Source organism: Aptenodytes forsteri, unplaced genomic scaffold (assembly GCF_000699145.1).
Source record: "Aptenodytes forsteri isolate BGI_AS27 unplaced genomic scaffold, ASM69914v1 Scaffold94, whole genome shotgun sequence".
Taxonomy (NCBI): domain Eukaryota; kingdom Metazoa; phylum Chordata; class Aves; order Sphenisciformes; family Spheniscidae; genus Aptenodytes; species Aptenodytes forsteri.
In genome coordinates this window covers 4525474-4541319 of record NW_008795017.1, presented here as the reverse complement: position 1 = coordinate 4541319, position 15846 = coordinate 4525474, and the positions used below count along the sequence as shown (strand labels likewise).

General features: G+C 36.5%; 1 protein-coding gene across 1 annotated transcript in view; it reads left to right on the top strand.

Moving 5' to 3' along the window:
- Positions 1–2564: 2564 nt before the first annotated feature.
- Positions 2565–15846, top strand: part of CPSF3 (cleavage and polyadenylation specific factor 3) — a 20444-nt gene continuing 7162 nt past the window's right edge. Inside the window, exons 1-12 of the mRNA XM_019471088.1 lie at positions 2565–2616; positions 3705–3754; positions 5412–5501; positions 6553–6703; positions 9191–9366; positions 9479–9637; positions 10409–10555; positions 11593–11745; positions 12146–12254; positions 13053–13151; positions 14255–14349; positions 14924–15011. Coding sequence (XP_019326633.1) covers positions 2565–2616; positions 3705–3754; positions 5412–5501; positions 6553–6703; positions 9191–9366; positions 9479–9637; positions 10409–10555; positions 11593–11745; positions 12146–12254; positions 13053–13151; positions 14255–14349; positions 14924–15011 — 1369 coding nt within the window. The remainder of the gene's footprint in view (positions 2617–3704; positions 3755–5411; positions 5502–6552; positions 6704–9190; positions 9367–9478; positions 9638–10408; positions 10556–11592; positions 11746–12145; positions 12255–13052; positions 13152–14254; positions 14350–14923; positions 15012–15846) is intronic.

The following is a 15846-nucleotide window of genomic DNA, read 5'->3' as shown; positions in this document are numbered from 1 at the left end:
GCGCCTCCCCCAGGCACCGGTTGTGCTATCCCGACAGGGGAGGCGGGAGCGGGCCCCGGGCGGCCTGAGTGAAACGTAGTTCGAGGCGTTGAAATCCCGGGCTGCTTTTTTCCCCCCTCCTGGTTTTTCGTTGCTTGCTTTTCCGAGGAGCAGGCAGCCTGCAGTCTGCGGGGTAGCTGTCACAGCCGGTTAGAAGGATTGTGTCCTTCCCTTACGCAACGTTGAAGTGTTGTCTGAGCGAAAAACTTCTTCTTTGCCTTTTGTACTTCGGTAACGTCGTGGGGTTTTGTAGTATTTTATGTTGAATTTTTTTCTCTGGTAAAGATGCCAATGTAGGCTGAAGGTGTTTTTGGTAGCATCACAAGAGTTGACTTCTGGACAACTTGAAGATGCTACTTCATGCTTGTTCAGCCCAAAGTAATTTGTTATTTAATTAAACTTTCAACTCATTATATCACCTTGGGAGCTGAGTGTGCAGGCATGCAGTAAAAACAAGAAGAGACCAAAATCATCTCCCAAAACAGGTTCTTTTTACTCCTGCGGCGTCATATAGGGTCTAATTTCCATTGAGATAAATATAACTGTTCAGTTACTTTAAATATCTGAGCTTAAAAGGGCTGTGCAGCCATTATTTCTACACAGAAAAATAATCCCACTGAAGGCATCCAATATCCAGTTACATCTATACATTGTGGGTTGTTTTAATTTTGATGACTTTGATATCCTTTTGCAGAGGTGCTGGCCAAGAAGTAGGAAGGTCGTGCATTATTCTGGAGTTTAAAGGAAGAAAAATAATGGTAATTATTGCATGAATGTATTTGTACACCCTCATCATGGTACTTCAGATCACAAAAAGATGTTACGGGTTGAATTCAGCTTCCTCACTGAAGTTGGCCACTGTGCTAGAAGAGGCACATTTTGTAGCTTTCTGGAACAATACAGCATATACGATAGCAGAGATTACAGAGGCTATCTTGTAAAATACATCCATATCCCCAAACAGAACGTATGTGTTGTAAGTGTCGATTCTAAAATTTACACATATTAGGTTTCAGTGGAACCTAAGGCTAATGTTTACCTATAGTTATGTGTAAACAGTCACATGTAAACACATACATGTTCTCTTTCCCTTTTCCAGCTGTCTTTTGAGATGGTGGCTGAAATAACTTGCATACACTTGTTCTGAATATTCAGGTATTGTTGAAGTGTGAATGAAGGCTTGCATAGGTACAAAATTATAAACAAAGACTGGGATCTTTTGAAAGGTGTTCAGTTTCCCGGTGGGGATAAGTCATCTAGACAGCAGCCCGAGATATGGAATCCAATGCTAAAAGCAATGTTTAAGGAAAAAATACTTCTTTTGCATGATGCTAAAAGTTACTAGTCACTAGTAACTATATTTTAGACCAAAATGGAAGAAGGTTTTTTATACATTTTGTTAGAAGCTTTAACTTTCTTTCATTTTTCAGCTTGATTGCGGAATCCATCCTGGACTGGAAGGAATGGACGCTCTTCCTTACATTGATTTGATAGATCCTGCTGAGATTGATCTTCTCCTAATTAGTCAGTAAGTTGCACCTAAGAGAACAAATATACTGAGGTCGTGGTCTGAGCTGTGTTGACTTGTGGATTATTAAGAGAGGCTGAAAATAGGTGTTATATAGATGGTAATGGCATGGTAAAATTTTAGTTTCCAACTTTTTTTTAAATTAAGGATGTCCAGTCACTTTTGACATTACAACTCTCCTTGGAGCTTGCTGTGATGTCTGACTTTTTTATAACCTGGCCTGCTTTAACACCATTGTGACAGCTTCTAGAATGAGTTTTCTACATAAAGACTGCTGAAAAGTATGGGTTGTGTTTTTTGCTCTGTTGGCTTTGAATGAAAAAGGTTCTCAGAGACTTCCGCAAGCTTTGAATGTGGTTTAAATATTGCTTAGTGGCTGAGAGACAGGGAGAGCCATTTGTAAATGACTCATAACCAGGTCTCTATAAAATACTGAGTTTTCGTGATATATGCTTGTTCTACCTGTATTTTAAAAGCACTTCCTTAAGATAGGTCAAATTAGAAGTGTGGCCAAATAAAATTATTTTAGTACGTGTTTTAATCCAGTGTCCTACATGCAAACTTAGGATCACGTTTGTTAGCTTTCTTGCATCTTAGACATTTGTTGTGTTCCCGGTTCCTGTTATTTTTCTCCCTCTAACTTTATATGTAAATTACAAAAAAGTTAATTCTGAGAGTTTATGGGTAAAACTTTTGCAATTAATGGAGAATTTCCTGTATTACTCTTACCTTTTCTTGATTGCGTTTCTAGTCACTAGTGTATGGAATATAGACCAGCATAGTTAACAACGAGGTTGAAAACTCTGTTTCTCGATTTTCGTGACACTATGTTAATCCAGTGAAGTATTTATAGGATATATATTATATATTAGTGTTTTGTACTGTTAATGTATTAATTGGATTTGTGTGTCTATTTTAAGTTTCCATTTAGATCACTGTGGGGCTTTACCATGGTTTTTGCAGAAAACAAGTTTTAAAGGAAGGACATTTATGACTCATGCCACAAAAGCTATTTACAGATGGCTTCTTTCTGACTATGTCAAAGTCAGGTAAGTTGACCCATGGGTTGTCTCTTCAACTCCTTAATTATTTCACCGATACATCCGATAGGAAACTTAAGATGAAGCCCCCAAAGGTGGCTGGATGAACCTGGATGTTGCCACAAGTAACAACGTTATAACCAGATTAGAAGTAATGAATCATTTTACTGCCTCATGGATAATGTGTCTGTCAAATAACTTCCTATCAATAAAAAAAAAACCAACTTCTTTCCTCTCTTTCTTTTCATTTGCCTTATTTGGACCTTTAATAGTATCCTCTTTTTCCCACCATCTGTCTCTCTTAAGATGTTCTTTTGTACTTATGCTTTTTAATGTCTATATTTTTTCTTAAGCTTCACAGAAGTAGTGAATTTTAAGCCCCTAAAGATACAACTCACTCTTCAGGACAAGGTCAAATTAAATATTAAATGTAAGCAAATGTACAAAGAATGCTCTGTTACTTACATGTTGGGGTTTTTTCCCCTCTTTTTTTTCTTTCTCTGTTTTTCTCCTGTTACATGCCTTGACACATCTTTTATGTGTGAGTTCAATGGTCCTGAGCATATCTCAACGCAGCAGATTCTAGTTTGGGTCAGAAACCTGATAAACAGTCCTCTTCTTAACTTGTTTGTTCTGGGCCAATGGGAAAAGTGTGGTTTGGTTTGGTTTTTGAGGGCTGTTACAAGCTGAGTGTCAGACCTCTGTCCAGGGCTGGGAATCTGTTGGTACTTTTAGACAAATACAGAGCAGATTGTGAAATGAAAAGACTGTTCGTGCGGCCTTTCAAAAGAAAGACACTTTAACTCTGCTTAGGTGTACCTGGACTTGATTTCTAATGTAGGAGACATAGCGTTGCCGAATGGGATTCTTACTGTCAGTGGGGAAAAATCCAGGAACACTTTTTTCCAACTGTTATATAATCTAAGCTGGTAAGATGAGCTGATATTTAGCCATTTCACTTATATCCAGTAATATATCAGCGGATGACATGCTATATACAGAAACAGACCTTGAAGAAAGCATGGACAAGATCGAGACCATCAACTTCCATGAAGTGAAAGAGGTGGCAGGAATCAAATTCTGGTGTTACCACGCAGGCCATGTTCTGGGAGCAGCCATGTTTATGATTGAAATAGCTGGTGTGAAGGTATTTTCTTTTTATTATAAAGTTGAAATCAAGCGTGAATTCTAACTTAGTCATTAATTATTTATTATTGTCTGTTAAGCCCCACCACTGTGGCTGGAGCTGTCAAATAGACTTGGACTCAAGTCAAGGTGAGAGGCCTTGACTTAGATCATGTATTTTCTCATTGATTAGAACTAGCAAGTGACACATGTATTGAACCAGGTCGAACGTTTGGATTTTATGGGAGTGAGTTATGACTCAGACTTGGAACCAGTAAAAATGTAGTTTTCCGTGCTGGTCTGCTCAGAGGTAGTTGATAGCTGAGGCAGTCTTACAGAAGCTGCGTTTTAGTAAAATCTATAAACAGATGTTTGTTTTTGTAATTCTGATTTACCACGTCTGCCTGTCTGAGTGCTTAAATGGCATTTGTCAGAGTATGTGAGTTATATTTTTCTCGTAACACTCTTATGCTAAAGTACCTAAAGAAATAGGATTATTATTAATTTTAGGCCTAGAGAGATTAAATAAGTCGTCATATAATCACAGGCAGCACTGTGTCAAAACCAGATACTTGAAACTAATCTCATGAATTGGAGTTCAGTAGGATAATCCCCGCCCAGGAAAAGTTTCATACAGCCTTGAAGAGGGAAGAGAGATGGTGGTCCTGAGGCTTGCTGTCTAGTCGGACTTTGTTCATGGTGTATAATGATTGAGAATTTTAAAAGTTTAGAGTTTAAAAAAAGTACAGAAATAGAACTGAATTTACAATGATTACAATAAAATTTAGATATCTTACTGCTTTTTTTTTTTGCTGATTAAGGCATGATGGAGAAAGATTTCCCTCTTACTATGCATGACTCAAATGGATTGGGTTTTAACATCCATTATTTTATTTAATTCTCTGTGAAGCAAATGAGGAATGTGATAGTAGGTTACCTTAGACCAGTTATCTGCAGCTGCTGACTATATGTTTTGTTATTATTCACATTTTCATCAGTAGAATGATCATTAAGGAAAAAACGTTCAGTTTTGAAACCATCATTTTGGGCACATCTGCATTCTACCCTGCAGTTAAGAATCCATTAAAAATTACTAACAATTACGAATTACTTCTTGGTGTAATGGGGAACATGATCATTCCATTTGGAAAATCTGCTAGATTACAGGCTTTTTTTTAAGTATCAGAAAATCTTAGAAGGATTTTTTTAAAGTAATTTTATTGGATTATTCATTATAGTTACATTCTGATATGTAAATGCTGATTTACCTACTTTGTACTTCCACTTAGGACCTGCTGTATTTTCTGTTATATCAATTTTTACTTCTTAATGGTCAGTGCATGTATGCAAAATGCTGAAAATGGCACCTTTATATCCCAAATGAAAAGAAAAATAAAAATTAATAATTGTTTACCTAATTCTGTTGCAATTAAGGTACTGCTTGAAATATCTTTACTCATTGTGGTTAAAATATTTGTGTTGTAGTACTATTGACCTAATATTATAAGCATTGTCCACATCCGAAGAGTCTTTAGTTAAAGTACAAGTGATATTTTTATCATAAATTCCTTAAAACTATCTTTGTCGTATAGGAATGATTTTTTTTAAACAGCTTTTTAAAGACTGCTGACTTGGTAGAACCTGTAATCAGAGTAACTGCTTCTCTTTGTGTCTCATAGCTTTTATATACAGGTGATTTCTCAAGACAGGAAGACAGACATCTGATGGCAGCTGAGATTCCCAATATTAAACCTGATATTCTTATAATTGAAACTTTTACAAAATTATTTCTTTAAACTAGTCATTAAAAAAGTATAGGAGTATTACTTAATTAGAGCTAAAATGGGATGAGAAAGACAGTGGAGGTTTAATGGTAGTATGTGATTTGTGTTAAATATCCAAACGCTTGGGTGTTCAGAACACTCCAACATTTCTTTTCACTGTATTAAAAAGTCTGATTTTTGTTTCACAATCCTTCTGATGAAGTTTCTTAAGCCTCTAGACAAACCTTTACAAGATGGGAGATTTACTAGGTTTCACCTTGTGTTTGCTAGATGTATTGTACAAACCTCAATTTAGCCAGATACCTTTCTTTAGTAGGTCCTAACCTACTTCCAACTATGTTTGTTGAGAATTTGTCCTGGGTGGAGGTGCCCTGAGTGCTATTCCATATTTTTTTGGTTTTGGTTTCTGAGCAAAATGGTTTTATTCTGAATCCATGTTTGGAAAATCAGAAGCTCAGGGGAAACATTAAAAGCAACTGTTTCATTCGGAAATGAACAGTGAGATCTTTCAGAGTAATGCTTAAAATTACTTAATCCTTTGTGTCCCTTCTAACTGCTTTCTGTAACTGAGAATTATTTCATTTTAAATCACATCAAAAAACTTGTATTTTGTGTAATTCCTATATTTTAGACTACGTGTTTCTAAACTGTGGCACTCGTACCACTAGTGAGCCATGGTAACGTGATAACCCATTCATCAAAGCAGTGGCAGCATTTCCAGTTAGGAAAATAAGTATGTTAAATTTCCTCTTAAAAAAAAGAAGCACCAAAATTAATAGTTCATTGTCCCCCCCCCCCCCCCCCCGGATCTGTCTTCCCAAATTGCTGGGAGGGACTTGGGGGAGGGGGAATCTTGATTATCTTGGTGCAGGTGGTTATGGGAATTTGGGGTGGGTTTGATTTTTCCCTTTACCCCTCTGCCCCCTGCATGGTAACAACATTACGTTTTTCTGCATTTTCTTGTTGGATTCAGAGGAGAAGATCAGGAATTAGTCTTTGTGTCAGTACTTTTAATACTAAATTTCTTTGTACATAGGAATCCACGTATGGTACTCATATTCATGAAAAAAGGGAAGAGCGAGAGGCAAGATTCTGTAATACCGTTCACGACATTGTAAATAGAGGAGGTAGAGGTCTTATTCCTGTGTTTGCCCTGGGTCGAGCTCAAGAACTACTTTTAATTTTAGGTATGTACCTTCCCAGCTCCTCTTAATAAAAGGCATATAAAGTTAGATGAGAATGTTTTCATGTGCAGGTATAATGATTTTTTTTAAACAACTCTTCAACCATTTTTCAGCGTGTTAATTACCTCAGAATATGTAATACTGTTTGTTCAAATGAAAAAACCTAACCAACTAACCAAGGCAGTTCTGCTTTGTGAGGCAGAAAGGACAGCTAGAAAGGAGAACGTAATGACATGGTAATATGTACTTGACTTTTGAATCGTGTTGAACTGGGATTTCAGCAAATAGGAGCTATTACTACAGATTGAAAAGGAAGCAATCAAAACATGACTGTTCCATTTAAACGATATTGCTAAAAAAAAAGATATATTTTGTTCCAAAGTTTCACTATCCTTGCCCTTTAATTCACAAACCTATATGAAGAAGTCTTTATAGGAAAAGCTGAGAAGACCATAACAGACACTTCTAGCATTTCTAAAGTCCTAATTATAATGGGAAAGCAAATTAGGCTTTGTTAAGAAGAGCAAAAATGGGGGGAGAAACTATACGTGATCATAACAAGCCGCTTCACATAAAATATATAAGTAATTGTTACAAGGTACCAGAGAAAAGAGTTTTTAAATAAATTATTTCTAGGCTTCTTTGCTTCCTTTTAGCACATTTAATTTGTACTATGTTACGTGATTTCTCACTAGTCTTTTTGCTCATGCAAATGCTGGCAAGATCAAAAGATAACTATCTCAAAATTAAAATACTTACTTTTAGGGGTGTTGAATCTAAAACATTACCTAAAATACTTGAAATTCTTCTCACTTTCCATTTCAGTTTAGCTCAACATTAGAAACTAGTATGTTTTCAAAATGTGTTACTGGTCTATTCAAATATTAATAAGAAATTTGGATCCAGGCATGGGGTAGTATTTGATGTTGCCGGATTATTTAGTACTTATTATTGATTACTTTTAGGGGTGTTGAATCTAAAACATTACCTAAAATACTTGAAATTCTTCTCACTTTCCATTTCAGTTTAGCTCAACATTAGAAACTAGTATGTTTTCAAAATGTGTTACTGGTCTATTCAAATATTAATAAGAAATTTGGATCCAGGCATGGGGTAGTATTTGATGTTGCCGGATTATTTAGTACTTATCATTGATTGAGGTTTGTTTATTTCATAGAGGAGATAAAAACCAAACATTTTAAATCTCGTGTAGCCATTAGTTTGTAATTGGTTGGCTCTCCTTGCTGTGTGTAGATACCAGAGTTGCTAAAGATAAGCTTGAAAATACATCTAGTAAAGCTAGACACGCAATTGGATGCTTAATTAGGTAGAAAGAGCAATTGCATCTCACATGCCTACACAACTGAGCCCGCAGGCTTCTGTGTTTGTTCTCCTTCTTTCCATAAGTGTCTGACAAAAAATAAAATACTGCGTTATGGTATAGAAAATTGTGACAACGGGTGCCATCTTTTAATGTCGTTCTGAGTCCTGCTATTGGTTATCTTTCATTGGCTGTTTCCACCTTACACTTGAACTTATTAAGATAGTCATGGCAGTGAGCCTCTCTGACATGTTCTGAAAAGCTTTGTCTGCAAATCAAAAATGTTAGGTTAAAGCCATATCATTTTAAATGTACAAATACAGCCAAAAGAGTTTACGTCTATTTTTGGATGACTGTTCCTCACTTAAGCGATATAAATATGTTTTAGACTAGCAGAACTGTATCCAAGTGGGAAAATGAGTAAGTTATGTTTGTGTAGCTGCATTCAGATCTCTTTGTGTTTAGTAAAGGTCATGGCTACTGTCATCAGTGATAAAGTAAGTTGTGGTTAGTGGAGGCTTTTTTCCTGTTTTTGTTTCAGTTAAGCTTGTAAAATACAACTGTTGGTGATATACAGGAAGACAGGCTTGATAACTGGGCAATCCCTTCACGCCTTGAACTCCGTGGATTTGTTTTACAGAACTTTGATATAGTGAATTCTCAACAACATACCTATGTGCAGATGTCCCTAGCTGTTAGATGTGTAATTAATATTTGACAGAGACATTTTAGCTTTATTGCAGTGGTGTAGTAAAACTTGCGTTGTTGTAAATGTAGATTTATTGCTGTGTAATATCATGTATACTTTATACCTTGTAGCTGAAGTTGGTGATTGATTGGAATTTGACCTGCTGAAAATATCTGAAGTTCATCTTTTTCTTGTTTGTTTGCCTGTATGTACTAGTTGTATACATTTTTAGTTGGTGATTACTTTTTCTTTAGTAGAGCAAGTGGGGAAAAAAAAAAGTCTGTGATTGTGGTTTTCTTTAATAAAAATGAAAAAAAACACTGCTAAATCTGTTTTACAAGAAGTATTAACATTTCTGAGAAGCATGCATTTTGGAGATAATGCTGCGGGCGGGGTTGTATGGGGTTTTTTGGTTGGTGGTTGGTTGGGTTTTTTGTTGTTTTTCATTGGTTTTTTTTTTGTTTTGTTTTTGTTTTTTAAGATGAATACTGGCAGAATCATCCTGAACTCCATGATATCCCTATATATTATGCCTCCTCTTTGGCAAAGAAATGTATGGCAGTTTATCAGACGTATGTGAATGCCATGAATGACAAAATCCGCAAGCAAATTAACATCAACAATCCATTTGTTTTCAAGCATATTAGTAACCTGAAGGTAAGCTTGAGATAAGATTGTCTTACAAAAGAGGAAGGGTGACAGAAGAGTTCATATTTGCTTCATTTAAGTGAGTTATGGTAACTGATAGTCTCGCTGTTTGTCCATTTAGAGTATGGATCATTTTGATGATATTGGCCCAAGTGTTGTGATGGCTTCCCCAGGTATGATGCAGAGTGGCTTATCCAGAGAGTTGTTTGAGAGCTGGTGCACAGATAAGAGAAATGGAGTAATTATAGCAGGGTACTGTGTTGAAGGAACGCTTGCTAAGGTGAGTTGTTAATGCACCACAAGTTCTTAATACAAAGTAGTATGCATGTTATGTTTGAAAAGAATTGGCTAGTAGCAAGTGTCTTTATTTGCATTTACTAAGATTGTTGTCACGTACACATAATTATGTAGTCAAAACTAATTGCTTTTGGCTAATACTAATGAAAAGTACAGAAAATTTGCATATGGCCATTTCCAGTGATGATGTACAGAATAATCTTTTCTAGAAGCAGTTATCTGGTCATGAGAAAGAATGATTGATAGTTTTCTCCATCTTTAGACCCCTCCACCATTTAACTTTTTGAAAGGGGAGCCCTAACCCTAATTGTAGAGGAGTCAATATTAAATCTAACACTACTTAAATATCAGAGATCATACTGCCTTGCGCATGTTGTACCACTGTCCAGTCGTAGGGAATGAAATCCTTCCTTCCGAATTCCAGCAGCTAAGGGAAACCAGAGCATCTAGTTTTGCCTTTAGAGGTAGAAATCACACACTTGTTATAATTTCAATGCAAATTTGAGAGAGACGTATCTGGAAGAAGAATGAACTCCCAGATCTGCTGAGGATGCAAAAGATGAAATGGTGTGTGTTGTGCGTGCTTTTTTCATTTGTGAGTGTGTGTTTTGTGAAATTTGAGAGATTTTTTCAGTTCTTCACATTTAACCTGGCTTCCAATATTATTTCATTGATTTTTGAAATGTAAAGCATTAGTTATATGGCGTCTGAAGGAGGCTTTCCATTTTTTATTTGAAGTGTTCTTTTTTTCTAGCACATCATGTCTGAACCTGAAGAAATCACAACTATGTCAGGACAAAAACTCCCACTGAAGATGTCTGTGGATTACATTTCTTTCTCTGCTCACACAGATTATCAACAAACTAGTGAATTTATCCGGGCCCTGAAACCTCCACATGTGGTTAGTATACATGCTGCCCATTTCTCCAGAGTGGGATTTATCAAACCAGTTCACAGCCTTGAGTCATCAAGGCAGGTACTGGTGTCTAGCAGTAGCCAGCATCCCTATGCTTTGAATAATAAAAGGTGGAGATTTTAACCATTCTTCGTCATGTTACCTTAGCAAAGTAAAGATGAACTTGCTCTTGACTGTTTGCATGTGGGATATCTGGGGATGACTTCCGAGAAAGTGGTATGGTCCATAACCTGTTTCAGCAGTGTTTTGCGCAAGTAAGATACAGTATGGGACGACATTAAGCTGGGGACACTGCTATTGGGATAATTCACTGGAATTTGCCCCAAAATAAACAAGAAAACATTGGTTGAAAAAGAGTAGGCCAGTCTGAAAGAAGGTATGTAGCAGGCAGCACAAGACAAAGGCAGCACCTGGGGGAAAAAGCACGATAAAATCACAGGGAGCAGGAGGTGTGAAGGACCAGAATATGAAAATGGAGACTAGGATCAGAAACTTGCTGAGACTGCGGGAGAGGCAGTGTGCAAGCACAGATCGAAATAAAACAAATCATAGCGGAAGAAGAGAGGATTTAACTTGGCAAAGAAAATTGTGAACTTAATAAGCATACTGAATTGCACGTTTATTACGTTTATGTTTATCTACATGCAGATGCAAAAATGTAAAGCTAACTGTAACTTTTATCATTGAACTTAAGTTAATACTTCCCTTTCATAATATAACAATGTGCTCGTGTATGAAAAGTTAAATGGAATCTCTGTAATACATTCTGCTTATTTGCATATATTTTTCTACTAATACTCAGGGTCGTAAAATCTGGGCCTTTGAATAATGCATAGAATTCCAAGACACACATGGAACTGTATGTAGTATAAATGAGCTAATGTTTCATATATTGTGACCTCATGAAATTACATTTTTATAAAGATGAGGTACAAGATGGCAGTTTTCTTGGATAATTTGCTTACTAAACATGTCTGGTTGGACAAATAACTTCTGCTAAAAGGAAAACTGTCTTTCTGTAGATTTTAGTTCACGGTGAGCAGAATGAAATGGCCAGATTGAAAGCAGCATTGATACGGGAATATGAGGATAACGATGAAGTTCATATAGAAGTTCATAATCCTAGGAATACTGAAGCTGTGACATTAAACTTCAGAGGAGAAAAACTTGCCAAGGTATAAAATTAATATTTTCTTACCTGTACAACAGTATTTTCCTCTGGGATAAACACTATGCATTTTCTTCTAAGCCTCTATTTTTAATTGGTTTTGGATTGTGTATGTTTTCCAGGGACTCAAAGCATGTGAATGTTTTGGTTTAGTGTTGTATTTGGGGTTTGGTTTTGGGGTTTTTTTTGGTGTTCGGTGGTTTTTTTTTGGCTCTTCACTCTTCCAACCTTTTCTTGTGTTACATCTCAGAATGTTTGTTGGTTACTCTGACTTTCCTTTATTTTCAGAGTTAATTTTATATAATGTTTGATTTTTCTCAGGAAACTGTATTTCATCTCCATAGTTAACTTTAAGCTATGAATATTTCAGTTTTCCTTGTTGCACTATGTGTGTTTTTTCTTTCCAGGTGATGGGATCTTTAGCAGATAAGAAACCAGAGCAAGGACAGAGAATTTCTGGAATCCTAGTTAAAAGAAATTTTAACTATCACATCCTTTCTCCATGTGACCTCTCCAGTAAGTAAAGACCGTAATATGCTCAGTAGGTAATTGAAACTTAATGTATACTTCTGTCATTAAAACACACACAATACTGGGGTTTTTTTCTGTAATTTTGTGTTTGATAAGCAATTAGTGAACATCTTTGTTTTAGTTTGGCTTGGTTTTGCCAGAAGTTCTGAACTGTTGGAGTGAGAAGCAAGGCATTCAATTCTTTGTCCACTGAAGTTTAAAAAAATTTCTGTTCTTTCTGTAAGAGAAAAGAAGCAAATTTCCATTCCCTTTATGGTTACTTAAAACTTCTTCCTCTGTATGAGTATGCATAAAACATGCCAGTGAGAACAGAAGAGCATCTTGATCAATTGTCCTGCCAGTTTCTAAAATGTCATTAGTTTTTAGTGTAAAAAGCCACAGTACAGTGAAAATATTGTGTATTGCTCCTATGCTATTTATTACTAAAGAAATTGATCTATTCTCAAGATGGAAGGAAAATTAAATGGAGTAGTAATGCCAGAAGAGCTTGGGGAAAGCAATTCTACTGTCCTAGTTCACTGTTTGCTTTTAATGGGCATGATAAAGTAACAAGCTCTTGCTGGTTTCTTAACCAAAAATACATTATTTATCTTATAACAGACCCTCCACCCTCCTCTTTACAAACTGTCCTGTTCAACCCTCTGTCTTGAATGTATTGATGCCACTGTCCTGTTCAACCCTCTGTCTTGTGATGCCATTATTTATCTATAGTGACAATTTAATTTTTTAAGAAGCAAATTCGAAGGGATAATTTTTAATACATACTTTTAAAAATTATTTCAGATTATACCGACTTGGCGATGAGCACTGTAACACAGACACAAGCCATTCCATATACCGGCCCTTTTAATCTGCTTTATTATCAGCTACAAAAACTTACCGGTGCGTATTTGGAAAGACATGTTCATGATTTATAGTGGTCAACTTTTAAAAGAACTTATAGTCTTCAGACATCTTATGAGTGGAAACTTCTTTGCCAGTAACTGAAGTGCCACGGTTGGTTTCATATTTTACAATTTTCATTAGATTATGCAGCTTCTGCCAGATCCAGTTCATGAGCATGAAACATCCTTTTTGGGGGATTCTACTGTAGTTGTACTACAAAATCATGAGTATATAGTAATATAGAGCCTAGGCTGATTTTTGTCTCCTGTCAGCCTCCAAAGTGAGTGCCATAGCCACTCTGATGCAAAATTTATTAATCGATCTTTTATCTCCAGCCCCAAAAGAGAGTAACAAAAGCTCTGTCCTCCTTTGTGACAGACAGCCTCTTTTGTCCCTCCCCGAGAAGCAAGAATCTAACCTTGTTGGCTTTTTCTGAGTCAGAAGCCATTTAAATCTGCCACTAATGCAATCCCCAGTGCCTCCGTCTAGCTTTGTTAAAGGATAGGGGCAACTCCTGTCCTAGTTCATTAGAGGCACACACACTTTGCAGGATCCCTTCCCAGATTTAAAGCTGCGGATTTTTTTCTTTCTCCTCTAGTGTCAGAATCTAATTCATACCACTAGTGAAGAGAGAACCTATATTCAGTTGGTGTTCAGGTCTTACAGCCTGAGCGCTACCTGGCACACAAATGCTTTTGTTTTATCCTCTGTGCTTATGTAAACAATGGGTTATCCTTTAAGGGTATAAGAGGAGCTAGTTAATTCCGCAAATGGAGCACTGAATTTCTCATTTGTTTTCTTTTTCATTGGTGTACATGTGTCAGTGTACTAAGCCAGTCAACTATGAGAATTCAAAACAAGTAAAATGGCCAATATTACACACTAAAAAAACCGCAAACAATCCAGACCAAAGAAAATAGTTTTGTCAGGCAAGGGAAGAGAGTATGCACTTCAGGCTGAGAAATGAATTGTGAGCTGCTGTGAGCAGTTGTGATGATAATCACAGCATTCTTAAAATGACCTGTTTTCTTATGCAGATAAAGTTAGTCTTCTTTTCAGTATAATTTTGTCCTTGCTAACCATTTGTTATCACTTCTTAGGTGATGTAGAAGAAATAGAAATCCAACAAAAACCAGCCTTGAAGGTTTTCAAAAACATTACTGTGATCCAGGAACCAGGCATGGTAGTCCTTGAGGTGGGCATTGGTGAGGGAGAAAGAAGTATTTTGTTCTCCAGTTTCTGCAAAATAGTATCATATAGATGCCATGCAGAATTAAATGTTTTAAGTAGTTTTCCATTGGATGACAAGTAGAATGAAAGCTAGAGCAAAGTTTCCCTTGAGCTGTGGTCCTGTGTTGATGCATGTTGTTTCATTTAGCCACTGCTAGTTTCTTTTTTGCCATGACTCAAGAATATTATGGTGGATTCGGTGCCCTTTTTTTATTTGGCAAATAGTAATTGGAAATAATGTCAAATGGTGTTCCCTCCTTCCCCCCTCCCCCAAATGGCTGTGGTAATTAATAACTGTTTCATAAATGTGTTCAGAAACATTCAACAGCTTGAATTTTTCATGGGAAGTTACTGGAATATACTAAGTTAAAAATAGTTAATAGTTCGGTGTAAAATATATGATAGTCATTTGAAGCTAGAATTCAGAGAAAAGCAAACAGGAGAATGGCATTAAAGTTACATTCGTTTTATGTTGCGTTATTCATTCAGCCCAAATAATGGGCTCAAATTATGAAATTTTTTTTTTTTTAATCTTCCAGTGGGTGGCAAATCCTGCTAATGATATGTATGCAGACACCGTGACAACAGTGATACTGGAAGTTCAGTCAAATCCCAAAATACAGAAAGGTAGTACGTTTAGTGTATGCTTATTTAACTGAGGCATTTCTTCTTAATTTTTTTATATCAAGCTTAGAGGGATATAATGCCTTGCAACAGATTGCAATCCCACTATTGTACTTCCTCTCCTTATGAAACTTTTTAGGGACTAAGATTTGCTACTTAAAAACAGAATTACAACTTAGTCTTCATTATTTGTAACATGTTCATTTGTTGAAACTTTCTCTTATATGGCAGCTGGTAGCTGACTGTGGAAAATGTGACCTTATTTAAAATAAGTAATATATTAGTCACTTTAGTTTTTTGTGTATAAACAGTTTGAGATCTCATTTAAATATTTCAGTTTCTCATTTGAAAGTTATAATTACCGTTCATGAGTGGTATTCCTATGACTGTACATCAGAAAGAGTTAGTGTCCTGGTTTCAGCTGGGCTAGAGTTACTTTTCTTCCTAGTAGCTGGCATAGTGCTGTGTTTTGGATTTAGGATGAGAATAATGTGATAACACACCGATGTTTTAGTTGTTGCTAAGCAGTGCTTATACTAAGTCAAGGACTTTTCAGCTTCCCATGCTCTACCGACTGAGAAGGCTGGAGGTGCACAAGAAGCTGGGAGGGGGCACAGCCAGGACAGCTGACCCCAACTGGCCAAAGGGACATTCCATACCATGTGACGTCATGCTCAGTATATAAGCTGGGGGGAGTTGGCTGGGGGGCAGCGATTGCTGCTGGGGGACTGGCTGGGCATCGGTCGGCGGATGGTGAGCAATTGCATCATGCATCACTTGCTTTGTATCTTCTTCTATTATTATTGTTGTTGTTGTTGTTGTTATTACTATTTTTTTT